The 26,205-nt window shown below is 36.5% G+C and overlaps 2 protein-coding genes across 13 annotated transcripts in view; both read right to left on the bottom strand.

The window, feature by feature from the left end:
* LOC109096310 (band 4.1-like protein 5) overlaps nucleotides 1-15,973 on the bottom strand; it is a 41,993-nt gene extending 26,020 nt beyond the window's left edge. For 7 of the 9 annotated variants that reach the window (XM_042731118.1, XM_042731123.1, XM_042731120.1 and 4 more), the window contains exons 1-8: nucleotides 15,777-15,973; nucleotides 14,851-15,055; nucleotides 5,168-5,272; nucleotides 3,923-3,965; nucleotides 3,335-3,413; nucleotides 3,205-3,249; nucleotides 2,852-2,904; nucleotides 232-352 (exon numbers count right to left, since the gene is read on the bottom strand). In XM_042731118.1, the coding sequence (XP_042587052.1) occupies nucleotides 232-352; nucleotides 2,852-2,904; nucleotides 3,205-3,249; nucleotides 3,335-3,413; nucleotides 3,923-3,965; nucleotides 5,168-5,272; nucleotides 14,851-15,030 (626 nt within the window). In that variant the 5' untranslated portion in view covers nucleotides 15,031-15,055; nucleotides 15,777-15,973. Of the gene's footprint in view, nucleotides 1-231; nucleotides 353-2,851; nucleotides 2,905-3,204; nucleotides 3,250-3,334; nucleotides 3,414-3,922; nucleotides 3,966-5,167; nucleotides 5,273-14,850; nucleotides 15,056-15,601; nucleotides 15,744-15,776 lie in introns of those variants that run through there. The other 2 variants (XM_042731119.1, XM_042731126.1) reach the window with 2 other exon arrangements.
* A 1,108-nt stretch (nucleotides 15,974-17,081) lies between these two features.
* The window catches only part of LOC109096311 (tyrosine-protein phosphatase non-receptor type 4-like), a 49,803-nt gene continuing 40,679 nt past the window's right edge, over nucleotides 17,082-26,205 (bottom strand). For all 4 annotated transcript variants that reach the window (XM_042731114.1, XM_042731115.1, XM_042731116.1 and 1 more), the window contains exons 16-27: nucleotides 26,000-26,153; nucleotides 25,091-25,174; nucleotides 24,932-24,988; nucleotides 24,466-24,622; nucleotides 23,809-23,975; nucleotides 22,790-22,880; nucleotides 22,642-22,703; nucleotides 22,392-22,538; nucleotides 22,145-22,273; nucleotides 20,723-20,871; nucleotides 20,477-20,612; nucleotides 17,082-19,238 (exon numbers count right to left, since the gene is read on the bottom strand). In XM_042731114.1, coding sequence (XP_042587048.1) covers nucleotides 19,146-19,238; nucleotides 20,477-20,612; nucleotides 20,723-20,871; nucleotides 22,145-22,273; nucleotides 22,392-22,538; nucleotides 22,642-22,703; nucleotides 22,790-22,880; nucleotides 23,809-23,975; nucleotides 24,466-24,622; nucleotides 24,932-24,988; nucleotides 25,091-25,174; nucleotides 26,000-26,153 — 1,426 coding nt within the window. In that variant the 3' untranslated portion in view covers nucleotides 17,082-19,145. The remainder of the gene's footprint in view (nucleotides 19,239-20,476; nucleotides 20,613-20,722; nucleotides 20,872-22,144; nucleotides 22,274-22,391; nucleotides 22,539-22,641; nucleotides 22,704-22,789; nucleotides 22,881-23,808; nucleotides 23,976-24,465; nucleotides 24,623-24,931; nucleotides 24,989-25,090; nucleotides 25,175-25,999; nucleotides 26,154-26,205) is intronic.

The raw sequence follows: 26,205 nt of genomic DNA, 5'->3' as shown, positions 1-26,205 counted from the left end.
GTTACAATGATGGGTCATAAATCACATACAAAGTGTTCAGTGTCAACAGAAGAGCTTTGGTTGAGTAGACAGGAGAGATCCAGGAAGAGTCAGAGGTGATGACCCACACATTGACATTCATTCACCTGCTTTACATTTATATTTCCTCTCTAAACACTTACTTAAAAGGAGTCGCCATGTGCGGATAAGAGGTGTGTTTTTATAGAATGAGCTCCCTTATTTATACAGTACCTGCACTCCTTCCACATGTTGTAGATGGATGCTTCCATTTCTTCCGTCTGGTTTGGGATGAAGCGGAATTCTGACACCAGGTCAAGTCCGTGCTCGGCAGGGTCACAATCACCCAATTCAGCTGAAAGATAAAGGTACCACGGGTCAAAAAAAAAAGAAAAAAAAAAGGCATAATTCTGCTGAATTTTTGGGTAAAAATGACAGTTATCAGGACAGAATGCTCCATCATGGCCTGAACTGTACCACTTTTGTTTTAGAAAAATATTGTGGTTGCGCCTTTTGTCTAGTGCTGGGCGATATTATAAAAGAATATATATATCTTGATATTGTCAACAATTTTACGATATTCGATATATATCCTGATATGTTTGCATTTGCATTTAAATAATAAAAAAAAAACATGATTTTCTTTAGCCCATTAAAAAAAAAAGAAAAAAAAAAAACTACTTAGATTGAACAGCTAATTTAAGCAATTAAAAAAAAAAAAACTAGACCAAGTGATCACTTACTGCTTTTTATTAAATTAACACATGTAGGCCTATATGTAACTGAAGTAGCGCAAAGAATTTACAGAAAGTGCATTCTGTCAACTTTTTTAGTGCATGCAATTCACAATTTACACTGTGCAACAGTGAAATTCCTTAATAGTAATTCCAGAGGGCCATAGCCTACGTTTCTCTATTCAAACATCAGCGGTCCAGTAAGTGCATTTATTCAGCGATCACAATCGCAAACAATACAGTCGAGATCTCATGACAGAACACAGACCGGCTGAATAAAGCTTTCATTAGATCGCTAAACTCCAACTTGTTAGTATTTTCAGATCATTGTCAGCGGTGCTTCCGCAATGAGGAGTGAGCACGTGCGCATGGTTGCCAGATTGCTTAAAATAAGCAAACACCAGGCAGAAAATGTATCCTTGTAACAGCGAAGCTCTGATTCGGGGATTTAAACTATTGTTGTCTGGCAACCACTCTCATAAACGCTCTCGTATTAGAGGCGTGTAGAGCAGTCCGCAGTTACATGTTCCTTTTTTGGACGTTCGGCATGTTCTTTTGGGAAAGTATGCTTGAAATTGAAATATTTGATATTCCCGATATTTTCAAATTTTACATCATCGTCAAAATTATTCTATTATCATCGCTAATATTCTAAATATCGCCCAGCCCTACTTTTGTCATAATGTTGCAACTCAGTTCAAGTTGTTCCACAGTAGAGATGATTAGAAAGAAAGAGGACAAATCATTCTCTCCAACAGATAAAACATGTCAGGAAATGACCCCTTAAAACTTGAGATCACATGACTGTTTCCAAAACAGCATGAAAAAAAATTTTTCTAAATGAAAGCAGAGTACTGTGCATTTATGTAGAAGATCAGAGCACAGTAGGAAGAGGGGGATTAGGAGTTTCTTTCAGACCCACACTAATGAGAAATGATTTTTTTTTTTTTTAATGCCATGACAGCATGACAGCTATATTCATGGCAAAAACAATTCAACTGCATCATTCAAACAATTCCATCAATATTCTTAAAATGAACAAATTTGCCTCAAAAGTCAACATAATAAAAACCTAAATAAAAATATAAACTAAAATAACAATAATAACAAAACAACAAAAATAACAATAACAATTACAGCTGAAGTCAAAAGTTTACATACACCTTGCAGAATCTGAAAAATGTTAATTATTTTACCTAAATAAGAAGGATCATACAAAATGCATGTTATCGTTTATTAAGTACTGACCTAAATAAGATATTTCAGGTTAAAGATGTTTACATATAGTCCACAAGAGAAAACAATAGTTGAATTGTCCAAAAAATCTTAAATTGTGTTCCGAAGATGAACGAAGCTTTCACGGGTTTGGAACGACATGGGGGTAAGTGATTAATGACAAAACTTTCATTTTGGGGTGGAGTATCCCTTTAATACTGTGTTGTTAACTGAATGATCCACAGCTGTGTTTTTTGTTTAGTGATAGTTGTTCATGAGTCCCTTGTTTGTCCTGAACAGTTAAACTGCCTGCTGTTCTTCAGAAAAATCCTTCAGGTCCCAAAAATTCTTTGGTTGTCCAGCATTTGTGTGTATTTGAACCCTTTCCAACAATGATGGTATGATTTTGAGATCCATCTTTTTACACTGAGGACAACTGAGGGACTCATATGCAACTATTACAGAAAGTTCTAATGCTCACTGATGCTCCGGAAGGAAAATTAAGGTGTATATTTTTCTTATTTTGCCTAAATATCATATTTTCATTAAGTACTGCCCTTCAGAAGCTACAAAATGTTTCCCAGAAGACAAAATAAGTTAAATTTAATATAAATTTTATATATTATAAAAAAAACAACTGGTTTCAAGATTAACAATAATAATAATGTTTCTTCTGCAGCAAATCAGCATGAAGGAATATTTGGCACTGAAATAATGGCTGCTGAAAATTCATCTTGGCCATCACAAGAAAAAATTACACTTATATTAGAAACAGATGCAATCATATTTCACAATATTATTGTTTTACTGTGTTTTTAAACAAATACATGTATTTTTGACAGGTATAGGAAATTTTAACAAAAAAAAAAAAATGATTTCAAGAAACATACAGTTCTGTCACTCACCCTGTAAAGCATATGCAGCCAACTCCACTGCTGTGTCGAATGGGCACTCTAACCTGGAACAAAGGTGATCACACTGTATTTAGACAAAGTCATCAGAAATTTAAGGTTTATAAAATCTTTTTTTTTTCTCTCGTTTCATTACAGTGAGACATTTATCACAAATTGTAAAAGGTTTTTGCAACAATACATCCAAACAACTTTTTGGGGGGCCACTGTATGGTTACGAATTAAGTTGTCAGTGTAGACAACCCATTGGTCAAAAACACATTTCGTGTAAACCAACCTTTAAATAATAAGCTGACAAATGTTATTAATTTTTAACATTCAAGACAATTCAAAATAACTTCACTTACTTGCCACTGAGAATATCCTGTTTTAACTGTAGTACAAAAAGGTATCTACAAGAGATAATGAAGATGAAAGCAGTGAGTGAAAAAGTTGCGTGAATATTAGTAGATTGGTAATGGTATAAACAGGATGTACCTGGTTAGCTCCTCGTGTAAGTTGTTGGGCTCTGAGGAGTAGAACTTTACTCTCATATGGAGGCAATATGGTGGTCCAACTAAAACAAGCCAAAAGGCAGAGAACATAACTGATATGGTCAACAAAGCAAAATGCCTTACTAGAAATTAAGTTTCTAGTGCACAAGTGTACAGCTTGTGGAGTAAAAAATAATTAGCACTAAAGATTGCAGAACAGAAATGGAATTTCAGAAAGAATGTCATGCAAGTGATGAAACACAGAGAGTTTGCATTCATGGTTCATCATTACCTGCCCTTCACAGGCATAGTAAAGCATTAACCTTATACAAACAGCTATTTCTGAGAGCACTAAGGAAAAATGTCGCTCTGTTCCCAAGACTTGTGAGCTGCCTACCTAGATAATGCAATGCAAAGCAGCCCACAAGGTTTGGAACAGAGCTTCTGAATAAATAACCACGGTTAATTCTGTATGGAGGAGTGCTTGAGTGCATTGTATCAGGCCTTAAAGTTGCTCATCTAATCAAACCTGTCCAAAACAACATCTACATCTAAGAACTGAGTTCAGTAGTAAGAACAGCATTTTACTTACTTTTGACTTGCTTTTTGATGCTTTTGGTGACATCAAGCCAGTGCTGCAAATGTAAGAAAATTAACCATGTTACATGTTTGGGGATGTGGAGAACCTTAAGTTTGCTGCATATAAAATATTAAAAATATGAACCTCATGATAATCCTTTTGATGTTTTTATTCAAGACATTTTTACATTTAACAACATGTCTGGTTAAAAAATAAAGAAAAAAGAAAAAAAAAGGTAAAAATGGTAATTCATCAGTCACTTTGGCTGGCGGGCAAAAAGCGTTTTAATACTCTGGTTTGAAAACACTAGAAAATTCTGTCCCATCTATTGAGCTGGGCCGCTCTAATGGGGTGATGCATGAACAATGTGGAGGGAGGGAGGGTGGAGGCACTCATGCTGATGGAAGAATAGAGTGTCTCGATCTCTCCCACACATTCCTCACACGCTCTTCCCTCCCTCTTTCACGTAAGACTCTGCACTAGCCTGAGCTCTGTCTGCTGCTCTTTGTAGATTCAATATTTTAGCAATATAATATAAAGGTAAATTTTCAAGCTGTCAATAAAGAAAGTTTATCAGAATGTATGTTGAACATAAGTTATTAAATGATGATTGCTACTGGAAAATCATCAGAAAATTTAAAGTAAATGACACTACAAAAAAAAGAAAAGAAAAAAAGATGTGACTGAGAAAATGTCCTGAATTTTTACTGACAGTGCAGTAACAATGCGTCTACAATGCAAGCTGGGAATGCACCAAAACCAGAACAATTTAGATAGGCACGGCAATAAAAACAGCATCCAAACAGCCAGGAATTCTGGGAGTTGTGTTTGACTCAAACCACAGCATTAAGACCACCCAGTCATGAGGATTGGCACACAACATCAGATCAAGAGTGCATGTTACAACTCTCTTTTACTTCACTGGCTACCAGTCGCTACCCGCATACATTTTAGTAACCCTACCCCAACACCTCTACCTAACTCCCCTGCAAATTTTCTTTGTGAAATGCTGTAGTACTCTTTATTTGCGTGTAGCTTTGCAAAAATATTTTTCAACAAAGCTTTCTGCAACGTATGTTCATTGCATATCACGAAAGAAGTGTTCTGGTTTAATCATGATGCAACCATTCACACTGAGGTGAGCAAGTGTTAAGTTATTTGACTATTTAAACATAATAGGCCCATCCATCAGTTCGAATCAGCTGACATTTCAAAGCACATCTTACATACACCATCTAGAAATCATTTTGCTCTTACCGGGACTTGGGCTGAATCCATGAAGCGCAGGCCAAAGTAATCCTTCTCGACAACGTCCAGGTGATACATGATCTGTTCAAACAGCTCTGCACCTTTGGCTTTTTTCTGGAGAGAAAGAGAGAGAACATGATTTAAATCCTAACAGTCCAGTGCCTCGCAAGCGGAGCTTTTAAACTGATATCAAGTATGTAATATTACGCAAATTTAATTCTTGTTTATAACCAAGTACGTCTATTGGAACTACATGTACTGGCTTGCAATAGCACTGACACAGCAGGTCAGTGGATAAGGTCTTGGCCAAGCAGGCCAATCTAGCTTTGACTAAAACCATGTCTCTGTTCCAAACATCTAAAGCAAATCCTTCAGATCTTTAGAATCAGTTTAAAATGTGTGTGTGTGCGCATTTAAATATGAACACTCAATCCATCTATGGGACATAAAGTCTCAATGTAAAAAATCCCAACCTCCATACCGCAGGAGGGACTCTTCTGACTTTGTCTGAAAAATTCTCAACAGCTCAACCGCTTGACTTCAACTGTGTCTGAATTCAAACTACAGTTCTGCATCCTATCAAGCCAGTGATTCACAGTCTAGCTTCACAAAGAAGGAAGACCCTGACCCATGACCACAGCAGACATAAACAAAAAGAGGAATAGTCAAACATTTCACAAGTTTGGACTTAAGGGAGTGATAAATGTTAAAGGGTTAGTTCACCCAAATATTAAAATTATGTCATTAATGACTCACCCTCATGTCGTTCCAAACCCGTAAGACCTCCGTTCATCTTCGGAACACAGTTTAAGATATTTTAGATTTAGTCCGAGAGCTTTCAGTCCCTCCATTGAGAATGTATGTACGGTATACTGTCCACGTCCAAAAGGGTAATAAATACATCTTCAAAGTAGTCCATGTGACATCAGAGGGTCCGTTAGAATTTTTTGAAGCATCGAAAATACATTTTGGTCCAAAAATATCAAAAACTATGACTTTATTCAGCATTGACTTCTCTCCCGGGTCTGTTATGAGCGCGTTCACCTCACATCCGGTTCGCGAACGAATCACTCGATGTAACCGGATCTTCTTGAACCAGTTCACCAAATCGAACTGAATCGTTTGAAACGGTTCGCGTCAACAATAAGCATTAATCCACCAATGACTTAAGCTGTTAACTTTTTTAACATGGCTGACACTCCCTCTGAGTTCAAATAAATCAATATCCCGGAGTAATTCATTTACTCAAACAGTACACTGACTGCACTTTTGACCGAGCCAGATAACGAACGAAACATTGACTCGTTCTCTAGTCAAGAACCGGTTGCATCGGTTTTTGGATCACCGGTAGTGATGGGAAGTTCTGTTCTTCTCCGCGAACCGGTTCTTTCGGACAGTTTGATTCAATAAACCGGTTGCCGAAAACGGTTCACCAGTTCTTTTGCGCTCGACGTAATGACTTCATTGGCGATGATTGCCCTTGATTGAACCCTTCGGTTTACCCGCGCTCATAACATTAGCACAGAATCGGTTCAGAATCAATCACCAAAAGAACCAGTTCAGTTCAGACGCGCTGTGTGTCAGTCTGAATCACCCATGCGCAGTATCATCAGCTCCTCGGTTCTCGAATCGGACGCGTCCGACAGAAACGGTTCTTGACTCGAGAACGAGTCAATATTTCGTTCGTTATCTGGCTCGGTTCAGTCAGTGTACTGTTTGAGTAAATGAATTACTCCGGTATATTGGTTTATTTGAACTCAGAGGGAGTGTCAGCCATGTTAAAAAAGTTAACAGCTTAAGTCATTTGTGGATTAATGCTTATTGTTGACGCGAACCGTTTCAAACGATTCAGTTCGATTTGGTGAACTGGTTCAAGAAGATCCGGTTACATCGAGTGATTCGTTCGCGAACCGGATGTGAGGTGAACGCGCTCATAACAGACCCGGGAGAGAAGTCAATGCTGAATAAAGTAGTAGTTTTTGATATTCTTGGACCAAAATGTATTTTCCATGCTTCAAAAAATTCTAACGGACCCTCTGATGTCACATGGACTACTTTTAAGATGTTTTTATTACCTTTCTGGACGTGGACAGTATACCGTACATACATTCTCAATGGAGGGACAGAAAGCTCTCGGACTAAAAATATCTTATACTGTGTTCCGAAGATGAACGGAGGTCTTACGGGTTTGGAACGATATGAGGGTGAGAATTGGACCTAAAAATAATGTCAAAAATTTTATATTAAATGCAAAATCACTAGGTGATTAACAAAGGGGCCATTTCATGGACTGTCTGATGTAAATCAAAGTGAGTTATAAGTTACAATTTCTAGTTTTCAGAAGATCCAAGACAAACAAACCCCTTTATGTTTAGCATACTTTATCTAAATACACTGTTTAGTACCCAAAGTAGTAGTTTATGGACAGGTACATCCATGCTATCATCTCCATGCATGAAACAAAGAGCGCTGACACACAAGTGTCTCACCCAAGAGTTGGGAAGGCTGGTTTAGCCATAGCCCAGGCGAACAGCACCGGATGCTCACGCAGGCCCCAGTGAGTTGGCATAGTGTACAAAGCATCCCAGCGAGCTGCAAGAATGCAGACAAAGAGTCCATTGTGTGCTTGAGTGAACCCCAGGCTCAGGACTCCCATTGTTCAGCTGAGGTTTTCCAAGCTGCTAGGCCAACATACAGCCTTTGGAGGCGCAGTTACATTCCTCAGTGTGCTTCCAGCAAGCAGGAAAGAAAGTAACATTTGGCTTAATTGCTTGTTCTGAACCCACATCCACCACCCTATCTCAGTAGGTATAATATGTTAATATATTTTATTAGTTCTGAATAACAAAAGACAAGTCAGTGGGTTGTTTGCACAGATGATCTTAAAAACTAACCAAATGCAGTGCTGTGATGTCAGTGTTGGTGGTGCTTGAAAGTTTTTTATTTATTTTATTTTTTTGAAGTTTGTTTACCATGTTGATATGCAAGTTTCTACATTTACCCCCTTTAAAGTACTGCCACTTCAAATATCAGAGCAATGTTTTTCTTATAGCACACTGTCAGCATGCTAAAACTCTGAGAAGAAAATCTGAGAAGTTGCACATATACGCTGCATTCACACTGTCAGATTTTGGGATTAACAACCATATTTACTTACAGGTGTGAGTCTTGAAATGTCTCCTGTTCACACAGCAACTTATAGTAGCATCTCGAATACTGTCTGTATGAACGTGCAGTGGGAGTCAAGCCTACATGAATTCCCTTACCAGTAACCATAGTGACAGTGACCAAGGTAATATCCAAGATGGCGAAGTCCATTAAACTTTAAAGTCTTATCACTTTTTGACAAGTGTTTATTTGAGCTGTATGTGCATCCATCAATTCTTCAGTCACCAACAGCAGCTTTAATATTTTGGTGGAGAACATTGACTGGATGACAACCATCAGATAACACAGCTCATATAGCTATGCATCTCTGGAAGTTACGGAAGCCACATATGAAAAACCACAACACACAGTAGGCACATGTTTATGCAGCAGAGCGGCTCACTTGCAATGTATGACATGACAGACAACTAGTTTGGTTCCTTTCACACAGCATGGGTTTTCTGAGAATGCGGTTGTGAGTGCTGAAAATTTATGTCTGTGAATTTGGTTGTAGAATGCAGTTGTCACTGCCTCAAACTGTGTTTTGTGTGTGAACATAACCGTATTAAGGACTCAAATACAGGACTGACAATCATATTCTGTTGCTGTGTCAACATGGCCATATAGGTATTCTTCTACTAAAGCACTTCTAATAAAATACTACAGCTTCATAAAAGTCAATAAACTAGCTGACCAAAACAAACAGGTTAACCCAGCCCTAATGTGCACTTTTCATCATTTGTGATATTGGGCTTTCCTGTTTAGGCTTGGCTTCACTCCTCAAGAGTGTCAAGCCAGGAAATTAAGTGAATTTGACTCCTCCACCTCCACACTGGCCAATGAAACAGCGATTCAGTATTTATGGGTATCCGGGGTGACAGTTTGAAAAGCTTTTCCTTGGAGATGCACCATATGGTCATTGCATGTTCATGCAGCTTGTGAACTGTAAAGACATTTGTCTCTTTTCCAAATACATAGTACTCTTCAATGAGTTTGTTGCCCCTAGAGATGTGCCATGGTTTTCTGTACTTTGGTGCTTAACTTGTATAAACAGGAGCCGAAACAGGAGACCAGTTTCTGCAATGCTTTTTAAAAACTATAGTGTAGAATGAATATCCTGCCAAAAACCTCCTTTAGGTTTAGGTTGAATGAATTTATATTTTTTCTTTTAAGTTGTGATGTAGACTGACATCTGCTCATTTTATGTCTTTGGTGGGGTTGTTTACTCTTGGTTATGTAGTTGGGAACTCATCCTCTAATTTATCAGTCACCACTAGTTCAGTTTATGCTCAACATTCCCTTGTGTATAACACATCAGAGGGAATCTTTAAAACAACAACAAAAAAGTGCCAGCTATCTACAATAAGAACAAAGGAAAAATAAAGGCAAATTAAGATCTTAGAGTAAACTACTATGGCATGTGAATCCCACTTGCATTGGTTATTTCCTTGCCAAGCCTCAAACAGGCCATTAGTAATCTACAGTGACCGGCCCAGAGACCACACTGATCTTTATCAAACCAGAGGAACATAACCCAGTGCCCTCAGTTAACTGCTAATATATATTAGACTATCCACACTGCATTAATAAGATGTCAATTAAATAAAAATGTAACACACAAACCTATCGATGCTAGGGATATAACGATTAACTGCAAGCCAGTTGAAAAAACAGGTCAGTATAAATCAAATTGTGATATAGACTAGTGTCTGTGAATATAAAATTGCAAAAGACTATTTAAATACGAATCCTCATGTTCTGCTTGATCATTTGTTTACCAGAAAATACACAACACAAAATTTGTGAAAAAATTATTATTCATTATTATTATTTCTTCATTTTAGATGTTTAAATTTGGAAAAGCTGTGCTTCCTGCATAAACCTGCCCCTGTTGGTTACCTTGTTTATTTTCTTAATTCAAGTTATACATATTTTGTTATATTTGCATTTATTTTATTGTATTATATTTATTTATAATAAGTGAAGTTTACTGTTAAGTGCACTGATGTCAAGCTCATTTTGAATAATAAAATGTATTGTTAAATTGTTAAATACTCGGCCTCCATTACATAGGCCTATGTTTGTCACATCATTATTGTTTAATCACCACATTTGAGTTATCACTGCAAAAAATGTGTTTTATGTATATACATATTCTGTTTATGTACTGTATTCTATATACAGTACCAGTCAAAAGTTTGGAAGTGTGTCCAAACTTTTGACTATACTGTACTAAAATATAGCATACACTAAGAATATTGGCCGAGATATCGATATCAGTCTTTTATTTATTTTTTTTACTCCCATATATCGGTATTGGCCCCATATCAGTGGCACTCTAATCCAGACATAATATTATAGACCTTTTTACTCACTTGCTACTCACTGTGATACATGACTATTAGCAATTACATAAACCAGTGGTTCACAGCCGGGGGGCCAAGACCCACAAAAGGGCCTCTGCAAACTTACAGGGGGACCTCGGAAACTCTTAAATTATTAATAACTTCAGTCACCACTAGTTTATTAATGCTACAAATAAAACTAAAATAAACATCAAAAATATATATATATATATATTTTTTTTTACAGAAGCACCAGAGGTGCATATCAGAAAAAACAGGAAGACCTTTAAATATTGTCTTGGTGAAAGGCAGGCCTTGGAGTCAAAAAGGCGGAGAACCACTGATGCAGAAAAGTAGACTGTGCAGGTTAATGGTCAATATGGTTATTTTAAAATATACTTCCTTTACATTGACAGCAGAAGAAATTCCAAGGAAACCTGCCAAATTTGTTATGCAGTATATAGTACAGATAGCATTTAAATGTGCACTTTAACACAAATAACACTAAAATAGAAAAATACATCAGCAGTGGAAATACTGGAGCTTTGGTGAGGAATGAAGAGGAGAAATGCAAAACACTCATGAGTTCAACAACACACTCAGTCATACATCAAACCTAACACATTGAGGTGGAGGTCAAGGAAATTCCTGACAAAGGCTCAACAACAGCGTAAACAGAGACATAAAGAAGCTGAGGGGATCAAGTCAATCACTGTCCACACAGTCCAATGACCACATGCTACAAGAGGGATGATGGTATTACGGCTAATCAGTAAACAGAGTGACAAGCATCTGGGTCAGATCTCTGAGACCTGCGCTTGAGGGCACACCTTGAGTCATCATACAGTTTTACAAGTCGGTGTCAAATCTCAAGTAATAATGGAAATAACCATAATTTTTAAACCAGGTCCTAATCAAAGTTAAATGTAGATTATCTGCATAAGTTAAAAACACATGTAATCTTTCTCTAGTCTAATACAGCACCATCACCGCTTATGGAAATTTCTATTCACTACTAACATTTAAAATAACAACTAACATTTTATGCAGATTACTGGTGATTTAAAGCATATTATCAGCCAGTGTCACTGAAAATAGGTTTTCAGTTTAACATAAATCAGTATTCACATAGTCTAATAATAAGTTAATATAGCTTGCTGAACTGCAACAGCCCAACAATCAGGTGGTCACCATATAGTGAGTACGGAGTTCACACTTGAGAGAGAAAAAAAAGAAAAAGAAAACCAACACACACATTTCATTCAAAGGCCAAACCTAGGGATGCTACGATACCATTTTTTCAGATCCGATCCAGAAAATTCTGAGTATCGGCCGATTTCGATCCGATCCAAGCAGAGATTTTTAAAAAAAATCAATGTAGAATTTATTTACTTCATGATATATGACAAAAATTCTATTATAAACTAGGTTAGTGGATAATTTAGCAGCAGAAGTTATTCTAGAAAAATCATGACTGCACAATTTTATAAAATCTAAACATTTAGGGAAATAACAATATTTAGTGGAGCACAAATAAAAGTGAACAAGTGGAGGACTAAATCTGGTAAAAGGTTACACATTGCTCTTTGTATTGTTGTAAAATGTTATTTTTCAACTATATACCTGTATATACAACTGTATATCCCATTAGGGATGTAACGATTCACTCAACGCACGATTCAATTTGATTCACAATTTTGATTTCACGATTCGATTCACAATTTTTTTTTAACAAAATGAGATTTAAGACAAATTATAAATTAAATGTGTTCTTTTATTATTGCTTGGACAAAATGTTGCACATTTCTTTGTGAAATTAAAATACAACACTATAATAATATACAGTACTAATATAGCACTTGCATATTATTGCTCTTTTATTGGTTTTGATTGCTTGTATTGTCCTCATTTGGAAGTCACTTTGGATAAAAGCGTCTGCTAAATAACAAAACTGAAATATAATGTAAATTGTAAATAACAAAAATAAACTGAAATTTTAAAACAAGCCCCAAATCAAATAAGTAACACAACAAAAATTTAATATATAAACTCTTCATATAAACAAAACAAGGCTTTGTCTGTGCTCTTTCCATTTAAAATTATAGGCTACCACTGCATTTTAATCATGATCAAAACAAAGATGCTGCATACATGCAACATGAGCAGTTTTAAATCTAAATTAGATTGTATAATTTCAAAAGAAATTTGACTTCAGTTTTGTGGAACTATACATAAATATCTGCATGAGACAGAAACAGCAGACGAGCTGAACGAGAAGCAGATTCACTGTCTACCAGCAGGCGGCGCTTAAAGCGTTTCCTTGGTTTCCTTTGTAAACAAAGCAGTGCTGCAGTTATGAACTTTAATATGCATTATACAGTAGTGCTGTCAAACGATTAATCATATCCAAAATAAGTTTTTGTTTAAATAATATATGTATGTGTACTGTGTTTGTTTATTATGTATATATAAATACACACATAAAGTATATATTTTGAAAATATTTACATGTATATACATTTATATATTTATATTTTATTTTATATTATATATAAATATATTTAATATATAAACAACATTTTTCTTAAATATATAAATGCATGTGTTTGTATTTATATATACACAGTAAATATACACAGTACACACTCATATATTATGTAAGCAAAAACTTTTATTTTGGATTAACTGCAATCAATCGTTTGACATCACTATTATACAGAGGCAAGATGAAAAGAAAAAACTCCATCTAAACTTTTTAAAGACAGTAAGTTCCCCTCAGACATACATTCATATGAACTCCTACCCCTAATTTAATTGTGATTTGTTCAGCATCTCAATCAATTTGAATCATCATATATTTGAATCGATTTTCAACTGGCTCGCAGTTTATCGTTACATCCCTATGTAAAATACATTAATGAAAACAAGTAAATGTATTTATATATAAATATAAACTATAAAATTGAAAGACATTTCTTTTAAATGTATAGCACAGTAATGAATGCAGCAACATACGATAGATAGAAGTCCTATCTATCATATAATACAAAAAGCTCCAATACATTGTGACACAAAACGCTTGTGCATATCCCGTGTGCAGAATGATGGTCTTGAAGCAACATGGAGTTTAAAGACTTAAATATCTGGCAGAAAATGCCAGTATCGGAGCCGATACCAATGTTGAGTATCAGATTGATGCATCCCTAGCCAAAACTGAGAAACTGAGATGAAATTCTAAAGCATAAAGATTTTTATACTATATCAGACTACTTACATTTCCTTGATTTTTCTTGATACACACATGCTAATGACTACTTTGCAAAAAATTATGTAATGAAGTAGCCCAAGTTGCTCTAGTCCAGTAAATTTTCATTATGAAATATTAATAACAATTCTTCTGTTTACTTAATAAAAATGCCTTTTACTTGTTAAAATAGTATGAACCATCAAGTGGGGTCAGAAGCCATGTAGTAGACTGTTTATAACAGGTTTATCAGCAAAGTTTTTATTAAGTTGATAATTTAGAGGCTTTACAAATTCATGTATCATATATAACACACTGGCTTTATAGAGTTCGGATGCATGCACTCACTGGCAGGAAAAAAATGCCAGCCTGAGTGCACCGTTTTTCATTTTACATGCAAAGACAGCGTTTACATTAAAATCAAAGGCATAACAGTAAAAACAGCATCAGGTTTTGGCACAAATAATTTTATATGGGTGCTTGACTCTTCTTTGGAAGAATTTCTAATCTCATCAGTTCAATGATTAAAATTACATAGTTGAAAGTAAAGACTTCTCATGTTTGTCAAGTTAAAAGTGCCAAACACACATCTCTAGTCCACACCAGAGATGTCTAATTTCACTGTACTTTTCTCCCAGGATTATGTAATAAGAAAACAGCCTCAAACAGCAGTGAACAATGGAGAGCATTCTCTCTGTCATACTGGAGTATCAAGGTGACTCAGTAGACAAGTTTCTGTCAGAGCAGGGACTGGAAACTAATGCCTAGGATTCAACCTTGAGCTTTAATAAAGGTCACCTTTTAAACTGCTTAAGTGTTCTTCTGGAGTCGTACAATGCAACCAAGCGAGAGTGTATCACAACAAGTACAAATGGCAGGAACTGACCAAACAGACTGGTTTATGAAAACCGTAGTCAACCAAACACACATACACTTGAACGTATTAGTCAACTCACCGGCAAATCAACACTGACATCTGTGCCATCTAACAAAGACACTCGGCAGGTGATGATGGACTTGGCATCTCCAGCAGCAGGGATGTGTGTTGTGGCTCGCTGGGCTTCCCGGAGTCGAGTTTTCTCTGCATGTTTGCGGATGGACCGCCGGCCCAGAGTCCGGCGAAGGAAGCTCAGCATGTTCAGGAAGATCTGTTTGTCCAGTCTGGAATAAAGAAACAATCTCAGTTACAAATAACAGTTTGCTTTGGTTCTTACTTATAAGTTTAACTGTGGAATCTATAATAAGACCATTATTGAACAGATGGCACCTTATTTCTTTAAGAAAAAGTATCTCACATTTTGTGCAGCATGTATAGTAACTATTATTTAACTGAAGCATCTGTAATAAGACCACAGTTAGGAAAAACACAAAGGTTACCTCAAGACAACTATAATTTCTGTAAACTAACTGTGGTATTCATGATAAATAACAGGGTAAGATACTGAGTCTCTAGATACAACTGCACTTAACTAAAAATGCTACCTTCACTCTCGTTAACTATAATTTCGCTGTGGTAAACATTCATAATAGTTAGAGGTCCATTTAAAATATCGGTTGACAAAACGTCAATCGTTAAACGCTGCTGTTAGGCGTGCACGGTTTGAGGTTTAGAGCAAAACTGTAGCGAGAGGCTCGCGGTCGTCACGCGCTGACTGACTGAACTCCGCGGACACCTGTTTGCTCGAAGAAAATATGCGCATAACTTACACTTAACGGCGTAACGACCTTAAAACGTGGAAATTATTTAATAACACAAATAGCTAGAAGTTACAATACGGCTGTAATATGGTTCGATATCTATCGCGTCCACCTCCGGGAAGAGCGCGCTAGCGGCGCGAATCCACTTGTTGATCCTCAGACCACAGACAAAAGCGATACGTACTGCTCGGTATCCCGCCAATGAAAAAGTCCTCTAGCCTCGGCCGTTATCAATAAACTACTTTGTGTTTTGAAATATCCATCTTCTACGCCGCAGTGTGGCCCATCCGCCTTATGTTTTTGAAGGTAAGTGTAACTGATATTCTCCCGGTCCGAAAGATTGCGGGGTGGCTGTTTTCCCTCAGGAAATGACGTCACGTAAATCCCTAAAAGTGGATTTAAAGGGCCGGTGCGGAGTGAAAATTGCCTCAGTACTTCTAACATTAAGTTACAATCTTACAACGTTATTAAACTTACATTCATTATCTTTTAAGAAACTATAATCAGATATTGTGTGACATGTTAGAAAGTTGTAAATGAGTTACTGAATAAAACTTTAGATCAAAGTAACTGATACATCCTAAAGAATCTAATTTAACTTCCCAATAAAGTTTCATACACAAAAAATAACATTTATGAGAAGATTTTGGAACTTTGTGTACTAGAACTGCATATCCCCCATATCTTCCAAATTGGTACTGTAGTGGTACCATAGTACAGTAATAAGATGGTAACACCATGGTACGGAATGATTACTGATGATATGCATGTACATAGTTAGTCAGGAAGTGACACAGCCAAGTAGGGTGACCCATACTCAGAATTCGTGCTCTGCATTTAACCCATCCAAAGTGAACACACACAGCAGTGAACACACACCCGGAGCAGTGGAGAAATTAATCACCATCCACCATTATTTGTCATATTTCATTTTATTCTATATTTATTTATTCTATAATTATTGTAGCACTTCAAAGCTAACACATTTCATGCAGTTTTGTAAGAACTGCAAGAAAGATTTGTAATCGTCTTGGAAGCATAATTTGGTTAGATTGAAAATAATATGATTTCATAAAATGATTTGAAAATGTATAATCTGAAGCTTTTAATGAAACAAAGATATTGTAACCTGATTTTGTATTTTTTGTAAAGAAAACATGCATTTTATAATTGAAATAAGTCCAAAAATATTTAAATCTGGAATATAAAAATATTATAGGTGCTATAAAAAATAAAGGCTATGGTAAATCTGAACCACTGGCTCATCTGGGCCAGCAAAAGATCCTAATTTTCCATCTAGGGAGTAACAGCCCTCAAACAGCCAGGTGCTTACAGGTGCTCCGGAATTGTATTTTATTTTTCTCCAACAGCACCACCCACTGGTTTACTAGTGCGTCAACTGCTGCAGCTTCTGAAACTATCCTGCCAAACCTTCAAAGGAGGAAATCAAATGTGCAATGTAATTCAAAATTAGAAAAAACGACCCAGATCACACAACTTACTTTTATTTTAAAGATTTTCTTTTTAATATACAACATTGTATGTACACTTTATAATATTTTCATAAAAATGGACAAGTGGCACAACTTTACCTCCTTTATTTGCAGCACATAAAACGTTAACTCCAGTCTTCAATTGTACTCTTTGTTGAAAAAGTGCTGTCCCACAAGGCAGGAGGTGTGTAGTTTCTCCCAAATTCCATGCCATATTCCTGTTTTAAATGTTTTTTGGTAAAACCTGTAACCTATTCAGCATAGAATCTAATTATTTGGTCCTAAAACCAAGGCTCTCCAGCAATTATGACCACAAAGAAACATCATATGATTGACTGTAAATGTAGATAGTACCTTAGGCATGGATTCAACTCTTCATTCAACTAGAGATGACCTGTGAAACTGGGCAATGGGTCAAATATTTAATTTGAGAGATTAACAATGTTAATTTGATGGCTTCTAAACAAAGTCTGTTCATAAAACTAGGGCTCAATTAAATAAATGAAATAAAATCGAACAGCCTGAACCAGACGTCAGCTCTAATGTGTTGAACCAGGCCTAGATCAAACCTAAACATGTGGTTTGGGCTCTCACATTCACACCAACAGAACTATAAAACACACTTACACATACAGACATCAGAAACATACAGTAATAACACAACAACACACACTGGACACACTTGCTAATGTTAGCGGGATATTCTGCGTGTGCACTCTGCTACAAGAAATAAACAGGTCAAAAAGAAACAAACTCCGATTTGATCCCCCAACATGGTACTGCATTTGAAACACATTGTGGTGTGTAACATTCAGATTTAACAACAACACACACAAAAAAAAAACATGTGTAGCTGTTATATCACCTACAGGGAATACGAAACCATCCAATTGAATATCTGATTTTAAATTGCAAGTTTATTCTTTATGGGAATGTTTGCTTTGGACAGATCAAATTTCTTAATGACAGTTCTCTTATAATAAAACAGCAGAGGAGTGTATAAATAAAAGAATCAATCTAATTTAAAGGAATCTTCTGTATCTTGATTTCTGTGGGTTGGTGGCCCGGAATTTATTATTCTACAGTCTCACAGGTTTTTTTTTATTTCACAACTAATCCTGTAAGGTCTATTCGATATTTTCAGTAATTAAAGTAACATTTCAGTCTTTTCCTGCTTCAGAAAACTTGGAGTATTACTGTATTTTCTGTAATTTTATCTTGTAGGCTTTCACTGTATGGAAATGAGCAGCACACACATTTTTCAAAACATCTCCTTTTGCACTCCACTGACGAAAGAACATCATATGTGTTTGGAAAGACACAAGGGTGAGTAAATAAATCACAACATTTTCATATGAGTATTCCTTTAACTTCTGTGTGAGAGTCCGAACCAATATTTTTAATCACAACTGTACTGCAAAGTGCTTTAAAGTCCTTGCTGACAGCTTTTTAGTTTGACAGAAAAATAAATAAAAATGATTTTCATCCTGTGCCAAAAAGCGAGAACAAAGCAAACAGGAAAAAAAGATCACTGTGGTAATAATTATTATTTTTTTTTTAAGTAGTTACTTATGTTGAATGAGCAGGGCTCAATATTGAAACTAAAACAATAAATATTTCTAATAAAAATACAAATGTTCATCTGCAGCACAGGCCTGGATGTGAATTGTTTTGTGGGTGGCGTTTGTTTTCAAATAATAGGTGACCACATATAAAAACACTCATTCATTCACGGGCCTGCCCTTACACACATATGGCACCAGCAATCTCCACTATATTCATTATTAACATATATATTTGTTAAAACCCTGAACACTCAAAGTCCCAACAAGTACCTAATTCACCTTTGTTAGATTTCTTTGTCACTTCTCTCTCTCTCTCCCCATTGAAGCTTGGCATATAGTCTCTTTGCCAGCGTAAAGTGCAGCAGTGCTTGGTTTATGTCCTGTGTTCCTGGCTCGAGAAACTTCTCCATCACTCTGTCACGGAGCTGTAACATCATCATGTGGAGATCCTGTCAGTGAATTTCAGCATCATTTCCGGGAAAAGCTGGCATTGCATTAGTTGGATTCGTACAGCGTGGACTTGAGCGGTTTCACCAGGCCCTCCTCGTAAACCTTCAGTATGGCCTCACACACAAACTTGAACTGGCTCTGAGAAAACAGAACAGAGAGGAAGTCATGGTGAATGCAAGACGTGTCCGTCTAATACGCAAGAGCAGCCAAGTGTGATGGCAGTAACTGGGATGAGAGCATAATTCATGGACTGTGTCTGTGTGGCTGAGTGAGTTAGAGAAGGATAGAGAGAGACGGTTACACTGTGGAACAAAACAAAAGCAGAAAATAAGATGCGGACTGGAAGAAATGAAAGTCAAGTAAATGTAGCTCAGGTCAATCCTTCAAAATCATTCACCAAGTAAAGCAAAAAAATCAAATAATTAAAAAAAATATAATGAAATTTAATTAAATCAATTATCCTATCCAAACCAAAACTTAATTAATCAAAACAAAAAATAAAAGCAGGAAAAAAACAACAATAATACTGATATACATTATTACAATTCGAAATATATGAATATATATCAAAATGTAATTTATTAATGTGATGGTAAAGCTGAATTTTCAGCAGCTCTTCCTCCAGTCTTCAATGTCACACGATTCTTCAGTAATCATTCTAATACGCTGATTTGGTGCTCAAAAAACTTATTTTCACTTATTATCAATTTTAAAAACAATTGTGCTGTTTAATATTCTTGTGGAAACTGTGATTAAAAAATCTGAAAAGAACAGCATTTATTTGATTCAGATTTTTTAAAAATAATATAAATGTCTTTACTGTCACATTTGATCACTTACATGCATCCTTGCTGAATACAAATACTTATTTCTTTCAAAAACCATTTACTGACATGTTAGTGGATGACCAATAGAAAAAGTGATGCCTTAGTAACACCAGTAATTAAAAACAGCAGAGTGGATGCACAAGTGTTTTCACTGAGCATCAATCCATTCTCCTTCCTGCTGTCTAATTAGTGTGGTCTTGTGGTCAGCAGCCTCTGGGATGACAGGCCTCATTAAACTACAGAAGATCATGTTGGAATCACAGCTGCATCAGTCTCAAGCTCTGGGAGTCGCAGCCTTGACAAGACCCCCTGCTACAGAAAATCTTCTTCTTTTATATATGTGGAAACATTATACCCTGCTGCTGCATTTTAAATGTGAGTGAAAATGTCACAAATTATTTTTGTTGTTGTTGTTGATTTAACATGTTATCATTAGCTGTGTAGTATTCTGCCTCTTCCCAGCAACTGAAGTTAGAAAGCCAAAGATAAACCCCCAATGGATGACCGATGAAGGCAATGACAGAAAAAAAGAAGGTGGCCGGGACTTACAGGCGTCTGAATCATCATGGCCCTCTGATCCCGCATGGTTCTCACAATTTCTAATGGATGCACTGGCTGGCCGCACTCCATCAGACACATTGCCGTCTCCATGGTGATAAGAACTCCCGTCCGGCCAATCCCAGCGCTGGGATATGACAGAGGGAGAAGGGGAGGGATAAAAAGGGGAAATGGTAAGCCAAGATTGATTACACTGTACATTTAGAAACTACTTTGTTATATAAATATATAAATTACCTGCAGTGGACCACAACAGGCTCGTCCTTCCCAGCTCTTTTACTCCGGACCAAAGCCACGAAATCCAGGAAGTCCGTTGAGTCATCTGGTACACCGTGATCAGGCCACGCCAGGTACTGGATTTGGGTCAGTTCCCTGCTTTCCCCACTCTAACAGCACACAGAACACAGCAACACACACAAAATGACAATGTATTAATGGGATCATGACAAATAAATATTGCAAACAAGAACCTGAAGTAATTGCAAGTAAGTATTGGCTTAAAGGGATAGTTCACCCAAAAATGAAAATGATGTTATAATTTTCTCACCCTCATGTCATTACAAAACCTTTCAATTTTTTTTGTACGTACAATTAAAGTCAATAGGTTGCAAAACTTCCAAATTTCTTCAGAAAATCTTCTTTTGTGTTCCACAGAATAAAGTCATAGAGTTTCAAAATGACACAAGGGTGAGTAAATGATCATTTATATTTTTAGGTGAACTAACCCTTTAAGAAACTAAATCATCAATTTGGTATCTTTCTCAGGAACTGCAGCATTACATGGCTCAAGTTTAGAAAATACACTGTGTTCCAAATTATTTGTTCAATAGTTTGCCAGGTCTTCTTAGGTAAATGGAAACCTTACTTAAAGAGGTTGTTCCAAATTATTAATAAAGTCATAGTTCTCATGAAATATGGTGAGGAAGAAAGATCTTTCTGATGAAAAGATGAAAAGTATGAAACAATGCAATGTCTTGCAAAAGGCATCAAAACAAACAATATTTCATGAAAAGCAAATTGAAATTATTGAACTGTCAAAAGATTTGTGAGTGACTTAGAGCACAGAAGATCTTGGTCAGATAAAGATTTATTAAGCAAAGTTTCCGTCAAACAAATGAACCGTATTGTAATGCCAAAAATGACCTTACATCTCACTTCCCAATATTCCAACCCAAATCATCCCCCACCGCCTCCTTGCTGATGTTGCAGTCTCATTGGAAAAGGATGGCCATTCATCAACTATGAGAAGTCCATTTATCTGGACCATCCATTGTACTGCAGCATTCGTAAGTGAATAAAACTATTTAAAAACAAGTTTTCATGTGTTTCTACAGCCACTGTGCAGATTTCTCTTTGTGAGGTTTGGTTAGCATCTTCAGAAAGATCTTTCTTCCTCACCATATTTCATGAGAACTGTGACTTTCTTAATAATGTGGAACAACCTCTTTAAGTAAGGTTCCATTTACCTAAGAAGACCTGGCAACCTATTGAACAAATCTGGCTGAGATTGATACCAGTTATCTAAAAAGATGTGAAAAACAACACAAACAAAAATCTGACTCTTTATTGTACCGAAATCCTATTGATATGTCACTTGAATAATAATTTGGAACGCAGTGTACTCAGACAGTTAACATGCAAATCTATAATACAACTCACCTCGATGTGAGTAAGAGTCATATCCCTAACCAAGAAAGCAGAGTTCCCTTCCTCAGTCTGGCAGGAAACCTGAAAGCCGCCGTATGTGGCGCTACCTGAGGGGTTCGGCCAGTACTGATGGCACTTCACCTGTGGTAGAAAGGAAGCAAATGACATTAGCTCAAAAAGATGCAAAAAAAATTCTGATAATAATAGATAGATTAAAACCATCAGAGTTACAATGTCAAAGATCAAGAGATATACATACACGTCCTCGCTCGACCTGAGTAGTAAGCATGACTACCAAAGAGGAGCCCTGCTCCCACGTCATCTGCCAGAAATCCGGGCACGTATTGGGCAGCGGCCCCTGGCAGGCGATATAGCGGTTTATGAGACTGGAGGCAGGAATTTCCATCTGCGAACATGACAAAACAACATTACGAATGGCTATTAATCACAGTCCATCATTCCTTGGGTGTTTGAGTTTGGTGGAGATAATGAAATAATTAGTCACTTACATTGATGTAATTTGCATTGATGTAGTCATCTGTGCCTTTCAAGATGACTCGAGTTGCATCATCTGACAATACAACAACAAAAACGGATTTATGTTTTATCAATTCCACTGGTAACTAGTAAAAAGAAACGGCATGCAGCGATACTCACAAGGTGAGATGTCTCTGTAGCGGTTTTTGGAAAGATTCTGAGGTAATTTGGCACATGACATTGTCATTCCAGGCCTTTTCCGATACAGTTGCTTTAAAATAAAAGGAAGTAAGTCAGTCTACAAAAATCCCAATAAATGAAAACTCATTAACAGACACACATTTTATGACCTTCAGTATTCAAACCTTCCTTTCCACTTTTATTGTTTTCATACATTAAACATTTCCTTCACAAACCATACGGAAATCTGGTAGGATTGTGTCTGATATATGAGCTGTTTAATTAAGAGGCAATTCTTGGAGAATGCATTTTTATGTTTAAAAACATGAGACATAAGGCAGTAAAATATAAAAATGCAAGTTCTAAAGACACGTTTTTCTTTCAACATAAGCATTTGCATTTTTAAAAATGTGTCATACATTAGATGCTGCAAAAGAACACGACAGCCAAACACATCTGTCCATAGAAAAGCAACAGAAACGCAGTGGAATGCAAAAATGCGTTCTGTGTGAAATGGCCCCATACTCCTCAAATTCAAGCATTTCAATAATGGATCATTTGAAGGACATTCCACCCCCTGCTTTGAGTGTAAATCCATGCACTATATGCAAATACAACATATATCTTATTTAACAGAAAAATCTGGCCCAAACTGGATACTTCATGGCAGGGAAGCATTTTCAGCACATAAATAATGCATGCGTCTGCACTGTAGCACTAGTATCTTAAATCCTGCAGTGGTTTAGTGACAACATGTCTCCTTGAGTAATTTTCACATACACAAGCCCTACACACACTAACAGGAAGATATTAGGGCTGCCTGATGAAAGACAGGAAGTAATAGGAAGTTCTTTTGATATGACCACATCCTGAATAACCCTGATTGCTCTAGATTTCAAAGCATGCTGTAAATGAGTAATTTAGATAAACAATTGCATATGAACTTGAATTGCTTTTTTGCCTAGGAGAACAAATGACAAATTATTTAGTTTTGTTTCAGAATCTGTTTGTTAACTCACATCAAACTGGGCCAGTATAGTAGCACTGTTGAGACCCTCCTTTAACTGCAGCATTGAGTCCCTCCAGGCGTCCTGGTCCAGCTGAGATGGGTCTGTGGGAGATTTCTCTGGGATGTATTGAAAATCCGGTTCGGTCTCCAATTTCTCCTCAACCACATCATAGATAGCTACACAGAGAGAGACAGTTAATGTAATGGCAATGTTCTAATGTGATAAATCCTCAGAACTGGAAATTATTTTTCCCTAACAAGAACCATACAATGTAAATATATCAAATGTCGAATGCTGTCTTTATACTTAAGTTTGGTATACTTACGTTAATTATAATGTGTGCATTTAAAGTGATTTTGGCATTATTAAAATGATTAAGTAAACAACGCGGCTCAACTCAAAAAGATTTCAATGTAAATATCAAGATATCCTTAGTATTTAATTAATTGTAAAGGAGTTAATGTGAATTTATATTGTAAATATACACTACCATTCAAAAGTTTAGGGTTAGACTTTTTTTGAATGAAATGAATAATTTTAATCAACAAGGATGAATTGATGCGACAGTAAAGACTCAAAATTGATAATAATAATAATAATAATAATAATAATAATAATAATAATAATAATAATAAATATGTACAAATGTATCAGACCAGGGCTCACCATTGGGCCGCACCAACAGGATGAGCTCCCCCGAGTGGCTCTCACAGCTGGCCTTGATGAACATGACCACCTGATCATGCGTGTGCTCTGCAATATCTCGACCGTTTATCAGCACAACCTGATCGCCCTCATTCAGTCGAGGCACACACAAATCAGCCTAGAGAGGAGACACCGACAGAAAATTATGACATTTAAAGTACTTGCCATTAGATGACGATTTTAATGCATGATTACATATAAAGAAATATCAAGCAGGAACATTCCATGTCCAATTTTGAATGGAGAGCAGCATAAATCCATGAACACAGGCATAAACAAAACGCTGACATACAGGACAGTTCACTGCTAATCCTATAGGGGTCACTCTTCAATGAATCTGTCTTTATTGTTCTCAACTGTAATCCCAGCTGCGCTATAAAGCGTAATACTACAGTATTTATGGCAATAAACAGCCTATTAAACATACCGATGTTCCAGGCGCTACTCGAGACACGATAATGGGCATCTTCTGATCAGAGCCGCCCTGAAAAGGAGAGAGAGAGAAAGATGATTTCACAGAGGCAATGAAATCATTAAATCTTCAACAATCATTCACAAAAAATATGACAGATGCAGAGCATTTTACCTTCACATTAAACCCAAATCTTCCATTCTCGTCTGGTTTCAACTTGATCAGGACAAGATTGTCATGAGGAACGACTCCATTAGGCTGAACGTGAGAAAAATTACAATAATGTCAACATTTGCATGTTAGTTTCTCTGTTCAAGTACACTGCACTGGTTTTAGCTAATTTGCATGGATTTCCGTTAAGCACAGGTTTTGGTTGGTTTAAAAACAGTGTATGACTTGGCACCTGTCTGTTCAAACATGAAAACCTTCAGAGATCAGGTGAAGCTGCTTAAAGGGACAGTTCACCCCAAAATGAAAATTGTGCCATCATTTTCACTCACCGTCAAGTTCTTCCAAACATGTATGAGTTTCTTTCTTCTGCTTAACACAAAAGACGAATGAGGGTAACCAAACAGTTTCTGCCTTCCATTGACTTCCACTGTGATTTTTTTCCATACAATGAAAGTCAAACAACTGTTTGGATGCCCACTTTCAGAAGAAAGAAATTCATAGAACTTAAGGGTGAGCTTCTGAAGACAACTTGGCTTTTTCCCCACAACTAAAATTAATTTGAATCTGTTGTTGTCAAACTTATTTTTATTTGTTTTGTTGTTGCTGTTTTATAATGAATGAAACACTTTATGTATTAAAGATACTACATACATAAAATGTATTATTAGATTTCACAAACATTGCTTCGTAAAAGATGTAAAAACCCTTCAAAATATTAACTCACACAAAGGCAGTGAAAAAGATTTATTTGCAAAGAACTGCATGCACCAAACCACCAAGAGCTTTATTACTTTTTGAAAGTGCAACCACATCAGCGGTACACCATAGAAGGGAGGGACACAGGAATATTAACTTTGGAAAGAGGAACAACAAAGTAGTCTGGGTCGAGTGAGTCAGTAGATGTATTCTTACCGTGGCCTTTTCTGTTGCTATAGGGACATCGTACATCTCATTGATGTGGTTGTCCAAGTCCTGTTGGGAGTGCGACAGTATAAGCTGGCTCAGGTTCTTCCGGGACTGTTTGGGTGGGAGGGCGGGGGGCGGACCTTCAACTCCTTCCGGAGACCTATTAAATTAAGAGAGAAATTGAAATAAATATATAATTAAAGAGCATAAAA

The sequence above is a fragment of the Cyprinus carpio genome, chromosome B9 (assembly GCF_018340385.1).
Source record: "Cyprinus carpio isolate SPL01 chromosome B9, ASM1834038v1, whole genome shotgun sequence".
Lineage (NCBI taxonomy): Eukaryota > Metazoa > Chordata > Actinopteri > Cypriniformes > Cyprinidae > Cyprinus > Cyprinus carpio.
This window is presented reverse-complemented; position numbering and strand designations above follow the sequence as displayed.